At 39.0% G+C, this 19,062-nt stretch overlaps 1 protein-coding gene across 1 annotated transcript in view; it reads right to left on the bottom strand.

Moving 5' to 3' along the window:
- Atp7a (ATPase copper transporting alpha) overlaps positions 1–19,062 on the bottom strand; it is a 117,167-nt gene that overhangs the window by 60,357 nt on the left and 37,748 nt on the right. The window contains 1 exon segment of the mRNA XM_028886391.2: positions 2,971–3,108. Coding sequence (XP_028742224.1) covers positions 2,971–3,090 — 120 coding nt within the window. The 5' untranslated portion in view covers positions 3,091–3,108.

Genomic DNA, 19,062 nt, shown 5'->3' with positions numbered 1-19,062 from the left:
TGATAGTAGCACTCAGGAGGGTGAAACAAGAGGATGGGCACAAGTTTGAGGCCAGCCTCAGCTACCCAGTAGATTTGAAGTCACCCTGGGCCACAGTGAGACCCCTTCTCTCAAAAACACCTGCTCTTAGCAGTATGTCTAGGAATGCAATGTTTGCATGTGGATCAACTGTTCACAGAGAAAGCATTCCAGGACTAAAGCAAGCTGATCAAATTCCAAAGTGGCATTTACTTTCCACCAGCATTGTAATGAGCATTGCATAAAAGCAAAATTAAAGAAAATACAACTACCATCAATATAAGGTGATTTTAAAGATGGTGAAAACAAATATTAAGACAACAGGCACATTGTACAAATAAGAACAAAATCCAGAAAGAATACTACATATTGGAATTAACTCATTAAGCTCCAGCAGTGAAAATAAACATGTTCAAGTTTAAACAATTTGTAGCATAATATTTAAGAAAATGCTTCCACTTATTATTGCTATTATAATAGGAATCTCCAAACAAATTCTCTTTGAGGCAGAGTCTTGCTATTAGCCTAGTCTGGACTGGAACTTGCTATACAACCCAACCAGCCTCATACTAACAATTGGTCTGCTTCCTTCCAAGCTACCATACCTAGGAATTATCAACACTTTAATAAGAAAGGGGTTCGTTTCCTTGACCTCTATGTATGAGCTGCAGAGAAATGGGAGAACGGGTGCATGGGAAACTGGTGAAATGAGATGAATTAGTATCAGTGCTGAGACTATTAAAGAGCTACAGGAGCTAGGGGAAAGGGTCCAAACTAAGGGAGCAACTGAACTATCTGCACAGCTCCCTTAATTTGGACACTGACCACTATGAAACTCAGTTTGATTCCCAGCTCCCGTATAAATGTTCAGGTGTGGTACCATACACCAGTAATCCTAGTGCTGGGGAGGCAGACACAGAGGATTTCTGGGGCTCACTAGCTAGCAAATGTAGCCAACTGGTAAGCTACAGGCCAGTAAGAGAACCTGCCTAAAAATTAGGGTGGAGAGAAATTTAGGAAGACAGGGGCATGGACCTCTAGCCTTCATATGCAAACAGAGACAAACACATTCATATATCACACATACATAAATGTGTGTGTTTAATTTAAAAAGTATGCTTGAAGCCAGGTGGAACACACCTCTAATTCCAGCATTTGGGAAACCAAGGCAGGAGAATTACTACAAATTATAGGCTAGCCTAGGCTACAGAGACCCTGTCTCAAAATACAGAGGCTGGAGGAATGGCTCAGTGTGTAAGAGCACTGGCTGGTCTTCCAGAAGATGCCAGTTCAATTCCCAATAGTAACATAGCAGCTCACAACCATCTGTAACTCCAGTCCCAGAGGATCAGATGCCCTATTCTGGTCTCAAAGGCACTGCATACATTTGGTACACATACATGAAGACAGAACACCCATACACAAAACATAATAAAATAAGAAAAATTAAATAAAAGAACAAACAAAAGGCTTAGAAATGGCCATCGGTATGGAGACACACTAGTAATTACAATGCACTGCTCAGGGATCTCTGCGTTACCACATATAATAGGGAGGAAGGCTGAGGATCAGTTCAAGGGAACCATGCCTACATATCAAATTCATGGTCAACCTGAGCTACATACCATGTTTCAAAACAAACAAACAAAACCAAAACAAAAAAGATTCTTAAGAAAACCCCCAAGATACTGGCAGGCAGGGTGGCCGCCATCTATACTCCTAGCACTCAGGAGTCTGAGACAGATGAATCACATAAATTTGAGGCTAGCTTGAGCTCTATGGTGAGTCCATGGCAAGCCTGGCTACACAAATAGATCCTGCCCCCTAACTACCCCCAAAAGAAATACCAAAAAGACAGCCACAGGTGCCCCCCCATAGTGTTGGGGGGGGCACTTTTTAACAGCCTGAGCTTCAGCAGACACACAGCCCATGCCTATAATCCCAGCATTCTGGAGACTGAGGAAAGAAGACTGATAGTTTGGCACAGGACTCGGCCACACGTACCAGGCCAGCCTAGCACAATGTTGCTTCAAAACCCCCAAAATAAATAAAAGTAAAATAACCTGCTAGGGATACAGCTTAGTACTAGGGCTCTTGCCTAACATGTGCAAGGCCCTAAGTTCAAACTGCAGTACTGTCTCCCCAAAAGGTAAGTAACCTGAACTTCAGTCTCAACCACAGCACACTGAGAAACCTGCTGAGGCTTAAAGAATGTTAAATAACAATAAGGTATAATGCTTTAGATAGTTCATATCAACTGTAATTACAAAATAACCACCATTCTATAAAAGATAATCTCCTAGCTCATTCTCTGAGATCATATATTTTCTTTCAGCATGAAGTTAAAAGCAAATCTGGTCCTGATCCTATATTCCTATAATTCTAGCACTTGGGAGTTTGAGGCAGGAGAATACTGAGTTCAAGACCATTTTGTGTTACAAGGCAAGACCCTATTCAAATAAAAAGATAGAAATTAGGAGTAATAAAAAGCACACATATACAACCACAATAGAGTCCATCTTTCTTTCTTTCTTTCTTTTCTTTTCTTTTCTTTTCTTTTCTTTTTTTTTCTTTCTTTCTTTCTTTCTTTCTTTCTTTCTTTCTTTCTTTCTTTCTTTCTTTCTTTCTTTCTTCTTTCTCTCTCTCTCTCTTCTTCTCTTTTCTTTTCTTTTCTTTTCTTTTTTTTTGAGACTAGGAATGATTGTGTTACCCAGACTGGTCTTTGACTCCTGAACTCAAGCGAACCTCCTGCCTCAATTATATCTTTAAAACAGAAGTAAGTAGATAAATTATTCTTATTATATAGATTATTTAGTATCAGGTTAGCAGTGCAGTGTGATAGTCTTTTTTTGTCAAATGTGTCAGTGTGATGGCTTCAATCCCAGTAATAAAAGTAATGCTTAACAGAATTACTGTTGATGGAGTCTTACTAATTTACGAAGAGTAACTTACTTTAATGTGATGGACACCATTTGCTTTCCCGATCTTCTGTTCAATGGTCCGGACACAGGAAATACATGTCATTCCCTCAACAGAGATAGTGACTGAATTCACATCCATACTTGGCTCCATTTTGATGTCTTTACATTCCTGTTAGAGAAAATAAAATCATTAATTTAGCCTTTTCTACACGCCTCCAATTGAAAATGTGCTAATAATAAAATATGATCAGCATTCTTTTATACTTGCTGAGGAGAAAGGTTTTTTTTTTCTTTTGGTTTTTTGAGACAGGGTTTCTCTGTGTAGTTTTGGTGTCTGTCCTGGGTCTTCCTCTGTAGACCAGGCTGGCCTCAAACTCAAGAGTTCTGCCTGGCTCTGCCTCCTGAGTACTGGGATTAAAGGCATGTGCTCAGTGAGGAGAAAGTTTTAACCAACCCTTTGATGAAGTAAAGGAAAGTAGATTCCACAGCTAAGCTAATTAAAAAAAAAAAATACAACACTCTAAGCAATAAAATTTTGGGACCAACAAGTTGGCTTAGTCAATGACCTGAGTTCAAGCCCCCAGACCTACGTGGTAGAAGAAGAGAAACAACTCCCTAAAGGTGTTCTCTGACACCCACGTAGGCACACACATATAAATAAGCAAAATATAGGAAATTTAAAAAACATAACTTGCCTTTATAAACTACTTTCCTGATTATGAAACATGTTTAACATATAATTTTGTGTAATACAGGATGCCGACAGAAGAAGCAAAATTGCCCAAAGTCCTTAAGCTATTCATACAGTTCTACATGATTTTCCCTTCCTGCCCACCTCAAACTGACCTCTCTGGTCTCCAACCACTCAGCACACCTGACTCTGTGCCTGTCACACTGCCTACTGGGTGACTGCCACTCATGGCCTTTGGTTTAGCTATTCTCTTGGTTTGGGACTCCTCACTTTCAGAAAACTGCTTAGCTAATTCTCGGATCCCTTTAGAGTCTTTAACCTTTGTCATGGGGCCCACACTGATAGCACGTTTAAAACAGCAACCTATAGCCCTTCAACACAAACATATCTTGATTTCCCTTACCTCTATTTTTTTCTATAGAACTCCCAATTTTCTAATATGCAACTCCATGATTTGCTTATTTATTCTGTTCATTGCTTACTAAAGTCTTCCTATAGTGCAGTGGTTCACAACCTGAGAGTCACAACTCTTTTGGGGGTCAAACGATCCTTGCACAGGGGTCACCTAAGACCACCGGAAAACACAGATATTTACATTAAGATTCATAACATTAGCAAAATTACAGTTATCAAGTAGCAACGAAAATAATTTTCTGGTTGGTGGTCACCACGACAGGAGGAACTGTATTAAAGGGTCACAGCATTAGGAAGGTTGAGAACTATTGCTATAGTGGGTTTACAAACACTCACAGAATCTTTCTAACTCCTTTCAGGAAATGGAATTTAATTCTTTTTACCCTGAGTATGTCCTAGACTTGGTAATGCTCCCAATGAATAGATTATGATGGATATGACAACATGTTAATTTCCAAGACTAGCTCATAAAGGTCATTATGGACTATGGTGTGGTGGTGTCTGCCTGCCTGTAATCTCAGGACTGGAAAGGCTACAGCAGGAGGATGTTAAGATGAAGACCAGCTGAGCTACATAAAATTCAAGGCCAGGCATCGGAGAGAGAGAGCCAGGCACTGGCTGCTCTTCTTGAGGGCCTGGGTTTAATTCCCAGCATCCACATAGTGCTCACAACCTTTTGTAATTCAAGTTTCAGGGGCTCCAACAGCCACTTCTGCCCTTCTTGGGCACCAGGCACACATATGGTACACAAATATACATGAACACAAAACACCCATACATATAAAATATTTTTTAAAATAGTTCAAGTTCAACTTACATAGTAACACTCACTGTCAAATAAGAGGGAGGAGGCTGGAGAGATGGCTTAGTGGTTAAGAGCACTGGCTGCTCTTCCAGAGGTCCTGAGTTCAATTCCCAGCACCCACATGGAGGCTCACAACCATCTATATTGGGATATAGTGCCCTCTTCTGGTATAGAGCTGTACCTGCAGTTAGAGCACTCATACATAAAATAAATAAATCTTTAAACAAAATAAGAGGGAGGGGAATGTGTGTTTGTTTAGGTGTACACATACACATGAATACAAGAGAGTTCAGAGGACAGCTTGTGGGAATTAGTTCTGTTCTCCCACCATGTGGGCTCCAGGGGATCAAACTCAGGACATAAGGCTTGGTGGCAAGCCTCTTTATTTGGTCATCTCACTGGCCCTATAGTTCATTTTGGAACTGGGATGTAATTCACATGCTAAGAAACTCAGTCTTTCAAGTGTTTCAGTTCAGTGGGTTTTTGGTACATTATGGCGCAAAGCTACACAGAGAAACCCTGTCTCGAAAAACCAAAAAAAAAAAAAAAATGTATAACCGTAACAATCACAATGGTTGCAGAACATTTTCTTTTCCCTCAAAAAGAAACCTCCAGCCTGGCAAGACAACTTGAATTCAACCCGAGACTCACACAGTGGAAGGAGAAAATCAACTCCTCCAAGGTGATCTCTGATCTCCACTCATACTCTGGCATATGCATATACATATGCAAAATAATAAATAAAAATGAAATGAAAAAAAATCCCCACTGTCATAATCAGTTGCACCCATTCCCTTCTACTCAGTCCCTGGAAAATATTGATTGACTTCCTATCTCTACAGATATGCCTATACTTGTCATTTAATGTAAATGGATTCATTCAATCTGTGGCTTTTTTTTTTTTTTTTTTTTTTTTGGTTTTTCGAGACAGGGTTTCTCTGCGTAGCTTTGCGCCTTTCCTGGAGCTAACTTGGTAGCCCAGGCTGGCCTCAAACTCACAGAGATCCACCTGGCTCTGCCTCCCAAGTGCTGGGATTAAAGGCGTGCGCCACCACCGCCCGGCCAATCTGTGGCTTTTTATGTCTATATTCTTATAGTTAGCATATTTTCAAGGTGCATCAACAGAGTTGCACACTGACATTTCATTCTTTAATGTTCTTAATGGTTTAAACTAACACATAAAATCTCTTTAATTTTATGAAGTCTAATTTATCCATTGTTTTTGTTGTTTCTTTTATTTGTGCTGAGGATCAAATCCAGGACTTGCACATGCTAAGCCAAGTACTCTACCATGCCTCACATACCCCAATTGATATTCTTATACATGCAGATATACAATTCTCCCAGAACCATTTTAAAGCTTTATTGAGACGTAGTTCACATATCTATCTATCTCCCTCTCTCTCTCTCTCTCTCTCTCTCTCTCTCTCTCTCTCTCTCTCTCTCTCTCTCTCTCTCTCTCTGTTTTTTGAGACAGGGTTTCTCTGTGTAACAGCCCTTGCTCACTTCGTAGACCAGGCTGGCCTCAGACATCACAGAGATTCACCTGCCTCTGTCTCTCAAGTGCTAGCATCGAAGGTGTGCGCCACCACTGCCCGGCTTATCTCACATATTTAAAGTATAAAATTCAATGGTTTTTAATATATGCATCCACATATGTAGCCATCACCACAGTTAATGGTAGAACATTTTTATCACCTCGTAATGAAACCCTGTCCCCTTACTATCCCTCACTAACTCCTAAAGTCATCACCCTCAGGGCTAAGCAACCACTAATCTACTTTCGGTATATATAGAATTCTTTTCTAGTTATTTCATATTACTGGAATCATATAATATGCTATCTCGTGTGACCTGGCCTTTCATTTTGCTTGTTTCCAACTTTAATTCACGTTGCAGCACATATTAACACACCATTCCTCTTACAGTTGAATAAATGTACATTTTGATTATCCACTTATTAGCTGATGGACATTTGAGTTATTTCTACCTTTAGTTCTTATACATACTGCTGTTATAACTGTTGGTATAAATGTTGTGCTTTCGTTTCCCTTAGGTAATAGTGAAGGGTGGACTTGCTGTGTCCTGTAACTGCTTAGCTGTCTGGGTATATGCCAAAGCAGCTGTGTCACTGGGAATTCCTACCAATAGTACATGAGAATTTCACTTTCTTTACTTTCCTCAGAGACAGTCTGCTGCTATCTGCTTCTTACTGGAGCAGGCTTAGCTTTGGTTTTTTTGAGACAAGGTCTTTCTCTCCCTTTCTGGATGGCTTTGAACTTGTAATCTTACCGATTCATCATCGTAAGAGCTGGGATTACAGATGGGGACTGCCAGGCCCTGGCTTTGCCTTTTCCCCTATCTATTAATCTATTAAATAGGAAAAGCTATCTCATGGTGGCTTTGATCCAGACTTCCGAATTACCCATAATATTAAGCATCTTTCCATGGGCTCAAAGCATGAATCACATCAATCTTTCTTCAAGTCACTTCTTGTCAAGGATTTTGTCACAAGCCCATTTAATAAAACCAAATTCTCTGGGATTCACATATTAGGGAGAGCAGAAGAGAATGTCTGAACATAAATGAAAATTACATTAATGCAGCTGGATTTCCTACTATATTTTAATTTAAGTATGGAAAATAAACTATGAGAACATCCGTTTTTCATTTGCTTTCATTTTCAAAATTCTATTTCAATTAGGCCTCACACACAAAACAGGATTTCATCTTCCTCTTACTGTATATGGACATACACACATATATAACTGACTTTGTCATATACATAATATCCATCTTTAAAATTTCAAATGTCTTTAAAGTAAGTACAAAATCAGGACTATGTATTGTAATCTTGCATTGCATTCAGTAAAATGACTTAGCAATCAGTGCATAAGCAATTTCACATGGTATGAAAAATGTAGGCTTTGGAAAATCACACTATCAAAGAGACAGACCTGGTATACAGCTATTAAAAAGAAGTGACTCTGAGACAAAAGCATTCAACAACACTAAGGGAAATAATTTCTAGTTATTAAAATAGTTTAGCCACTCCCTAAACACAGACAGCAATGCCATTTCTACAAGAAGATCAGCATTACAACTGGACCATCATCTCTGATACAAAAGCCAACATGTGTACAGCCCAGACCACTTCACAGAAGCACAAACATTAGTTTTAAATTCCTTTAAGATAAGGCCTCATGGTTTGGAAATTCTCTTTTGGATACAGTTATATCCAGATAGGTTTTTTAAAGTCCTTGTGACAATCAAGGAAATAAACTAAAATCATAAGTGAATATCATTTATCTGACAAAAATTTCAAAATATGACCATACAAGGTACTGATATAGAATGACAGTATCTTTCTTATTCATCTGACTAATATAAATTACTACAATTGCAGAAATTATGTGGCAATATCTGGTAGAGTTAAAAATATGAATATAATAGACATCAACCTCTTCCATCCTCTACTATTACCCTAGGGACAGTCTTACAGCTGTGCTCGAGAAAGCTCACATCTGTAATCTCAGCACTTGGGAGGCAGACACAGAAGGACTGCCCTAAGTTTGAGACCAATCTGGTCTACACAGTGAGCTTCAGAACAACTAGGTCTAATGAGACCCTGTCAAAAAGAATAAAAAGGGGGCTTGAGAAAGAGAATGAGAATGAATATAAACAAAAAGTCTCACTGAAGCAGTCTTCCTAATCATTAACATTTGGGAAATAACCTAAATGCCCATCAGTGGATAAACGAAATATAGGTTTGTTATAATGTCATGCCGGAGTATGATACATCAGTTAAAATGAGTGAACTAGAGAAGTGATTCTCAGTGCAAGTGACTTCACCACCAATGGGACATTTTGCTATGTCTAGAGACACCGAGGTCAAGGGGGGTTGTTTTACTGATCTCTAGTTAATATAGGCCAGGGACACCACCAAACAACCTGTGATGGCACTAAATATCAGCAGCACAGATGCTGAAAACTCTGAACTAGAGCCATGAGCAACAAGATAAACCCCCAGAAACCCCAGAATTGAGGGAGAAATGCTTTAGAAGGACACACAAATTTAAAAGTCTATTCTCTTCTGTTTATATGCACACATATATAAGAAGAAACAGAGGTTGGAAAGGGAGCAGGAGTATAACTGTAGAGGAGAGCAAAGGGGCAATTCAACCCCTTAGGTGCTCACTTCTTAGGCTGGACAGTAGACACAGAAGTATGTTATAAGATCTCCTCTTTCTATAGGCCTCTCATAGTTTTTTGTGTTTTTAGACAAGGTCTTGCTATGTATACCAGACTGACCTCAAATTCACTATGTAGCTCAGGCTGGCTTCGAAATCACAGGTGGTCTTTCTCAAGTACTAGGAGTATAAGCATGCAATAGTATGCCTGACTCCTTACTATATTTTTTTCTTGAGACAGGGTCTTATTAGCCTAGGCTGGCCTCAAATTCATGATCCTCCTGCCTCAGATTATCAATATAATTATTTTTTAAGATAGGGTCTCATATAGTCCCAGGTGCCTGGAACTCAGAGATCCTCCTGCTTCTGCTTCCTGAGTACTGGGATTAAAGGGGTGAGCCACTATGCCTGGCCCTATAATAATTTTTATAAACAAATAAAAGACCATTTTAAGAGAAAACAGTGAAGGAGATGTAAGGAATGTGTAGAAATTAGAAATTACCAACACTTGAAATAATTTAGTGAGATTAACAATCAGTGAGATAATTAATTCACAATTAACTCAAGCATATAAATAGTCCAAATCACCCATTTCTATAACACCAGAGCTACACAAACACACCTACTTTGTTAAATTAAAAAATTGTTTAGTTAAACAGATGGATAAATTTCTAGCTATGCTAACAACACTGAACTAATTGCCTCCAGGGTAACTACACAATATTTCCAAATCGACTTAAATTTTCCTACTCATTTGCTTTCACTGGAAATCACTACCACTGCAATGTAAACAGACAGAAAAGAAACTGCCCTCTGTTATTATATATAACACATCCCTTTCTTTTAAATTGTGTAAGCTTCCAAAATGAAAATTAATCCTTCTACTTAATCTGTTTCCAAAATAATGAGTGCTAACTTTCTTTCGTCAGACAATTGTTATTACAGAAGGACTAGGATTCCAGATGAAACAGGTGGAGTATGTAAGGAGTGTGTTTTAAAACATAATTGCTCTTTTCATGTGGCTATTCCTACCAGATTAGGAGCCAATACTAAAAGAAATATTAGTAAGGTCCCAACAGCATAGAACATTTGCTTTACTGGTCATTTTTATGACTCTTACACTAGTCAGAGCATCTACAAATAATCAGTCATACGACAGCTATCCATGTACCTCAGATTCCTACAGTATTGCATAGCTGAAAACCTTCACACACATCTCTCAACAATCCTGCTACATAATAAGCAAAGTGGCAAACTCCTTTAAAATAAAGGAGCTAGAGCTCAGATGCAGCCACACTCACACAGCCAAGTCAGGAAGGAATCCAGGGTTAATCACAGCATCAAAATGATTAACTTAATAGGGCAACGTTTGCAAAAGCCATAAAGCAAAACCAGACAAAGATGAAGCAATGTGGAAGAATGTTTGAAAAATATTAGTGCTCTGCAAAGAAAACAGATGAAGACAGGTTCCCTAGAAATTGATAAATATTCCTCAGGTCTCTATGAACCTTTCTATCACGAGCTAAACAACTGCCATCCATGCCAGTAAGAGAGGGAGAGCGCCTGTTTCCAGTGAGCGTGAAACTTTCTTACTTTAGACAGGGCAGCTATCATGACCTCAAGAAAGTAGGAGAAAATCAGATTGACCTATGTAACATCATGAAAGAATCAGCCACTTCCCATGACTTAAATATGAACAGAATGCAGCAGTCTTAGATTCTAAGAAGACAGGCAGTTGGAATGTCTGACCTCTATCAAAACAATCACCTGGTTCAAGATTGTCAGATACAGCTTGTAGGCAAATTAAAGACTTCCTACAAGAATAGGTTTTTTTCATTGTTTTTCAGTTCTGAGGACCTCACCATTAATCAACACAGCTCATCCCAATACAGCTTTCTTCATGAAGGAACATTTAAAATTTTAGTTCTAAGATAAGGCAGTATCCCAAATCATTGAATACATATGAAAATTAACACTTTCAAAACTTAACTATTCATATAAAGTAGAAAAATGATGTTTCATATTTGTTGTTGGTTGGTTGGGAAGAAGTAAAGTACAAAACCATAATAGAGCCAAGTGTGGTGGCATAAACCTTTAATCCCAGCACTTGGGAGGCAGAGGCAGGCAGGATCTCTGAGTTCAAGGCTAGCCTGGTCTACAGGGCAAGTTCTAGGACAGCCAGGGCTGTTACACAGAGAAACTCTGTCTCAAAAAAACCAAAGGGGAAAAAAAGCTTTTTTGTTCCTAAGGCTCAGGGATGATTGCAGAAGATGGGGATGGGAAGATTGTAAGGGCCAGAGGAACAGGAAGTTTGCTGTGAAGTTGTGTGTCCTAGAAATATCAAGGAAGCTACACCTTTTGAAGTCTCACCGACATGGCTGCCTAAACAAGACCTGAACAAGAATGACACTTGCCAAAGTGGACAGGGGAAGAGGGGAAGGCCCATGACGTCTCAACACTACACAAAGAACTACAGGCAACTAAAGAATGCTGAGAGTAGGAAAATCGTCTTCCCCAGGGAAGAGCACACGAGTTGGTTATCTAATACCAAATGATCAGTCCTGAAAACACATATGAGTGACATTATACAGACACTGCAGGTTGTATTCACATAACTAGTAACACAGAGAAAAAAATTAAAGAAATCTGATGCTCTTCTCTGGCCTCCACAGGCACCAGACATGCAAGTGGTATACAGACAGACAGACAGATAGAACACATTTAATCCCAGCACTGGGGAGGCAGAGGCAGGTAGATCTCTGTGAGTTTGAGGACAGTCAGGGCTACATAATGAGACCCTGTCTCAAAACAACCCATCAAGTAGTCTTGTACCAAGAAAAACAACAATTTAAAAATAGGTAAATGGGGCTGGAGAGATGACGGTTCAGTAGGTAAAGTGCTTGTTGCACAAGCTTGAAGACCTGAGTTCAATCCACAGTATCCAAGTTAAAATGCCAAGGGTGCCCATCATGATAACCCACTCATTTAATCCCAGTGATTCCAGAGGAAGAGGCAGGCAGATCTCTGTAAATTCAAGGCTAGACTGGTCTACATATAGAGTTTCAGGCCAGCTAGGGACTCACAGTGAGATCCCATCTCAAAAACTAAAAAGAGAGGAGAGGAAGGCAAGCACAGTGATGTTCACTAAGGAGGCTCACTGGCCAAATAGCTTAGCCTCATCAGCAAGGCCCAGGTCGCACTGTCTCAAACAAGGTAGAAAGAGCCTAAGGAACAGCACTCCAAGTTGAAGTCTGACCTCCACATCTCACACGTGACAGTGTGGCATACATAAAAAATTGGGCCAATGTCCTCAATAAAGAAGATATACACAGGGCAAATAAATACATGAAAAAAAGGTTCTTCCTACCATTCTGGAGGCTGAGGCAAGAGGATGCTGAGCTTGAGGGAAACTCCACCTCCACAACCAGACCCTGTCTGGGGGTGGGAGGGAAGGTTGGATGCTTCTTTAATTTATAGGACAAGGAAAAGGCTAGGATCAGTAGGAGGCCAGAAATCTTGATTTTTCCCCAGCATATGGACCAAAAGCTGAAGAGGATGATGCAAATGCCTATGAAGCAAACCCCTCTGGAATTCCCTTAAATACATGGAAATTTTCAACAATTCCATAAAATATTCATAGGCACTATATGGGCATGCTCTCCTATAGGTGCACATGTGCAGGACTGAAATCTACTTTAGTTATCATCTATCACTCTCCACCTTAATTTTTGAAGACAAGCTCTCTCATTGAACCTGATGACCACTGTCTTGGCTAGGCTATTGGGCCAGCAAGCTTCTGGGATCCTCTGGTCTGCATCCCAGAACTGAGGTTACAGGCACATGCTACCATGGCTGGCATTTGTGTGGGCTCTTGGGATCCAAATTCAGGTCTTTATGCTTCCACAGCAAACATTTTACTCACTGGGCCACTGTTCAGGCCCTAGAACTGCACAGAAACATTTGAACAGAAAAACTGGACATCAGGAGTCAGAAGGAAGAAAAATAAATTGTACAAAAGATAAACTACAGAATGAAAACCAATCTAATAGTGTGCAGTCCTCATATGAAAGCTAATGCAAGGAGCTATCTCAGTGTTTTAGAGACAATGGCAGATTTGCATGCTGTTTAACCAAAAACAAGCCAGACCTTAAAAGTGGGACAGGACAGGCTGCAGAGTGGGATATTGACAAGGCTGAAGAACTCAGCAACCAGCCAAGATGGAAGCTGAAATTCAAAAAAGAAAGAGAAGGGAGGAGGGAGGAGGAGGAGGCAGATAAGAAGAAGACAAGGATGACAAGAAAGAAACCGAAAGTGGATGGGGACTTGAAATAAGGAAGAAATGGAAAGCCAAAAGCTACATGAAAGAAATTAGCCTTAGAAAGTTCTTAAGACATCTGTACACTGGTGTGCTTAGCTTACCAAAAAGATTTTCCAACTTACACACATACAGTACAAAAATCAATATAAAATCAATTTTGCTTTTTATCCCTTTGGTGTATCATAGTCTGTGAAGGCCCTCTTGCCTGCTCTTTGGATGATTGCATTTTTTTTTTTTCTAGAATTAGGCGGTGTGTGAATATGTGGGTGTGTGAGAGAAAGAGAGGTACCTACATGTGGAGAACAGAAGTTGACATCAGGTGTCTTCCTCAATCTATCTACACTTTTTTTTTTGTGGCAGGGTTTCTCACTAGACCAGAAATCTCAATGATTCAACAAAGTAGGCTTTTTGGCCAATGAGCTCCAGAGATATGCCTGTTTCTGCCCCATAGCACTGGGATTACAAACACATGCGGCCTGAACTTTATATGAACAGAAAGCACTCTACCTTGCTGGACAGTAGTGGTACACACCTTTAGTCCAGCACTCTGGAGGCAGAGATCTCTGAGTTCAAGGCCAGCCTGGTCTACAGAGTGAGTTCCAGGACAACCAGGGCTACATAGAGAAACATTGTCTCGAAAACAAAACAAAACAAAACAAAACAAAACAGAAAGCGCTCCACATGAAGTACTGGGCTTGATTCCTAGTAGTGCAACTGGGCATAGTAGAGCATGCCCTTAACTCCAGCACTAGGGAAGTGGAGGGAGGATTAGAAGCTCAAGGTCATCCTTGAGTACATAATGAATCTGAGGCCAGCCTGGACTACATGGCCCTGCCTTAAAAAGAGAGAGAAATATAACTTCTGTTTATAATGAATTCATCATAAATACAAAGATTCCCTATTATTACTAACTTCATAACATTCCAGCAGTGGCAGTGGCAGTAGTCCCAAGAAAGCCAGTGCTAGTGAAAAGGTCCTTACCACTCTCTTCCCAGGGTGTGACTTTGTTCTGTTCTGGCTTCATTGGGTTCTGACCATCCTTTATGTTGATTGTGTAAGCAATCTAATCAGCCACCAATACATTCCTTTTCTGGTTAGGTGAGTGAGCACTGCTTTATGTTGCTGCAAACAAGAACCAAGCCTAACACATGTGCAGTAAATAGCAGGTGGCCATTACAAACAAGGATGTAGGTCTACTTTCATGCAGGGAAAAAGTTCAGGAAACTAAGTGAGAAAAAGCAAATTCTATTCTGCTCAAAGTTCTCTTAAGCAACCTCCAGCAGTTTAGTCAATGGTCTGGCTTTCATCACCAAAATTTTCAGGTTCCCATAGTGTGCTTAACTTCTAGGGGCTGTTACTAAAATGCAGAGTCCTCATTCCATCAGAACTGTCTGCACACTAACAATCAGTTGTGTTTGACCTTCAAGTTCTTTGTGCTCACTGACCTTCGCATAATTGTGCAATTTAATTAAATATTATGTAAACTGTTAAAATAAGAACATAAAAAAAGATTTTTCTCCCTCTGAAAACAAAGGTGAATGGCAAAGTTACTGCCTAAACAGCCGTACAAAGACCAATTTAACAATCTGAAAGAATTCGGACATCGTAAATTTGCTTCCTTTTAATAAAGCAGTTCTCAACCTGTGCGTTATGACTTCTTTGGCAAACCTCTGTCTCCAAAAATATTTTATTATGATTCATAATAGTAGCAAAATTATAGTTATGAAGTAGCAATGAAAATAATTTTATGGTTTGGGGTCACCACAGCATGAGGAACTGTATTAAAGGGTCACAGCATTAGGAAGGTTGAGAAGCACTGCTTTAATCCAACCAAACTAGAAACTGGCAGTCTAGAATGAAACAATCAGTATGGTTTATGCAAGAAAGAAAATGATGGGGGCTGCAGAGATGCTCAGAGTGGTTAAGAACACTGGCTGCTCTTCCAGAGGACCTGGGGTCAGTCCCAGCACCCACATAGGGGCTAATAAACTTCTATAACTCCAGAGTTAAGTAAGAGATCTGATGCCCTCTTCTGGCTTGCCTAGACACCAGGCACACACATATACATGCAGGCAAAACATAAAATGAAATAAATAAAATTAAATTAAATTAACTAAACTACTTTTAAGAGAAAAATGAAGATTTCTCAAACCTGGTACTGGCATTTGTACCATCAATCAAGAGATGCTCTGCCTACAAAAGGGCACAAAAAAAAAAAAAAAACAAAAAAAAAAAAAAAAAAAAAAGAAAAAGAAAAAGAAAAGCCTTGGCCCTGCATATAAATATTGTTAAATAAGCCGGGCGGTGGTGGCGCACGCCTTTAGTCCCAGCACTTGGGAGGCAGAGGCAGGCGGATCTCTGTGAGTTCAAGGCCAGCCTGGTCTACCAAGTGAGTTCCAGGAAAGGCGCAAAACTGCACAGAGAAATCCTATCTCGAAAAACCAATATATATATATATATATTTTATTTATATATAAATATATAATTATATATATATATATTTTATTGTTAAATAAATGAATGAAAGTTTTAGGTTTTTTAAAAATGATTAGGCTTAGCCAGGCATTTTGGCACATGCCTGTAATTGCTACTCTTGGAAGGTGCAGGCAGAAGGATCAAGAATCCAAGGTCGATCAGAGCTATACAGTATGTTCCAAACCAGCCTAGGCTACATTACGTTTCAAAATAAGAAAATCTGTAAGTCTAGTTCCAGGGAATCTGATGCCCTCTTCTCAGTCTCCTCCAAGGGCTCCTGCACACATGGTGAAAAAAATGTCATCCAGGTTCACACATAAATACATAAATATTAATAAATAACTTTTCATCTTATTCTTCTCATCACAGACTTTTGCTTCATTTGTGTTCTATAAGGTCATGAACTGAAACAGCCTCCTAAAAATGATAACAATCCATGTTATACTACTGATTTCTAAGTTGTAGCCGTTCAGAATACTCAAAAGGAAAATGATTTCCTCACTTACAGGTTTGGATGATATTTGTTCTTTCTCTAAAAATATCTGTAGGCTATAGTAAAAATTCTATTTCCTGAGAAATAAAACAATGCTAAAATACAAATAAGATAAAACATTATTCTAATACTTATGTGTATAATTTAGTGACATTAAATACATTTACCTTGCTATGTAATGGCCACCACTATCTATCTCTAGAACCTTTTCATCATTTCAAACTAAAACTCCTTACCCACAAAGCAGTAAGTTCAATTCCTCTTCCAAATGTCCTTGGTAATCAATGCTCTAATTTATATCTCTATGAATCTGACCACTCTGGGCTACCTCATATAAGTAGAATCAAACATTATTTGTCCTTTTGTGGCTGGCTTCTTTTGCCTAGTATGTGTTGACAGTCATCCATGTGGTGCATGTTAAAATTTAGTTTCTTTTTAGAGCTTAAACACACACACACTCCCCCCACCCCCGCGCTCACATGCACACACTGCTCCACTCTGTATACACACCACATTATCTGTTTATCTGAGAAAGCCAGTACCACTGAAGAAGACCTCACCAGATTATTTAAGTGTGACCTTGTTTGCTCTGTTTTATCCTCTTTGGGTTATTGCTCATTTTCTAGCTGACCATCCTTCCTGTTGACTCTATAAGCAACCTAATAGCCTACCAATAAATTCCCTTTGGGTTAGGTGAGTCAAAACAAATTGGGTTAGATGAATCAAAACCTTTGTGTTCCTTCTACCTTTAAACTATTGTGAATAATGCTATAATGAATAGTTGTATATAAGCATCTGTTCGAGTCTCTGTTTTTAATTTGGTTGGTGTATTCCAGAATGAGAATTGATGAATCATGTGGTAACTGTGTTTAGTTTTTAAGGATCCCCCATACTGTTTTCTACCATGACTGGGCCATATTAAATGTTACTGAAAATGCACAGGGGTTCTGCTTTCTCCATATGCTCATCAACGTTGTTACATCTGGATGTCAAGTAACATGCTTTGGTTATACATCTCAGAAATGTCAAAGACAAATGGATAATCAAAACTAAAATATGACTGGGCACGGTGGTGGATGTCTTTAATCCTAGCACTGTAGAACTCTGTGCATTCAAAACCAGTTTGGCCTAGAATACATGGTGAGTTTCAGGCCAGTCAAGTCTACAGAGAGGAACCTTTTTAGTTGAAAAAGAACTAAAATATGAATAAAACACAAAGGAATATATTTTACTATCAGTCATTTCCTTTCTTATATAAATACAAATGTAACTTCATTTATAATACAGTTTATAATTTTTCTTGATAATTTTTGGCTTACTTGAAATACGGTCTCTCTCTGTGTAGCTTGGGCTCACCTGGAACTTGTTATGTAGTCCCAAACTGACCTTGAATTTGTAATCCTCCTGCCTCAGTCTCCTTAGGGCTGAAATTACAGGTGTACACCACCACAAATACCTTATTATAGTTTAAATGTGAAATATAATAATAATAGCCTTGAATTTTAGTTCATAAATGATTAGTTTAATGAGTTAGTACAATAATTTGGAATGAGTTCAAGAGGATCCGGATAAAAAGACAAACAAATGGTCCTTGGTGAGTGGCTCAGGCTTTGTAGAGTACTTATTTTCACAGTGGATATAAGGAACTGAAATGTGGCCAGGCGGTGGTGGTGCATGCCTTTAATCCCAACACTTGGGAGGCAGAGCCAGGTGGATCTCTGTGAGTTCAAGGCCAGCCTGATCTATAGAGCAAGATCCAGGACAGGCACCAAAACGACACAGAGAAACCCTGTCTCAAAACACAAAACAAAACAAAAACAAAAAAAAAAAAGAAAGAAAGAAACTGAAATGTGAATTTTCTTTCTACTAGTTCTTCAAATGCCTAGTTTGCATTTAGATTTAAAAACATTTCTCTAAATTTCTTCTAAAAGCAACACAAATAAAGTAGTAAATACAATATTGTGCTTTCAGCACTAGAAAATATTAGTCAAGTAATAATGAAGCAATATTGACCATGAGTACAGCAAAGTAAATAGACTAGTTAAGATGATATGGACAATATCTAGAATCTACAATTAACTTATCACCCTTAGCAACCTGTTATATCTGTCACAAACAACAATTCACATGCAAAGCCAAACCCATTAGAATAACAGCAGATTTATCAACAGAAACTAAAATCCAGGAGCACATGAGATGATGTACTTCAAGCTCAGAAAGAAAATTACTACCAAACCAGATTAGCATACCCAGCAGAAGTATCCTAATGAAGGAGAACTAAAAAGCTTTCTTGATTGGCTAGGTGTGGTAGCACACGCCTTTAATCCCAGCACTTGAGAGGAAGAAGCAGAGGGATCTCTGTAAGTTATAGGACAGCCTGCTCTACATAGAGAGTTCCAGGACAGCTAGGGCTACGTAGTAAAACAAGTTCCAGGACTACACAGAGAAACTGTCTGGAGAAACAGCTTCCATGATTAAAAAAAAAAAATTAAAGGAATTTATTACCACTAACCCAGCACTTCAGAAGACACTTGAAAACACTTCCAGGCAGCCACGGGAAAATGACAGAACAACAAAATGATAGAAGTTACTACATATCTTTCAATAATACCTCTGAGTTAACGGTCTGAAGTTTCCAGTCAAGACACAGACCAGTCAACTAGTCACAAATATTAACAAAAAAAAAATGTGTTGTCTCTAATAAATATCTCACTGGCAAAGATATATACTCAGCTTT

This window comes from Peromyscus leucopus, chromosome X (genome assembly GCF_004664715.2).
Source record: "Peromyscus leucopus breed LL Stock chromosome X, UCI_PerLeu_2.1, whole genome shotgun sequence".
NCBI classification, from domain to species: Eukaryota; Metazoa; Chordata; class Mammalia; order Rodentia; family Cricetidae; genus Peromyscus; species Peromyscus leucopus.
Note: the sequence above shows the minus strand (reverse complement) of the source record. Positions and strands in the feature narration are given on the sequence as shown.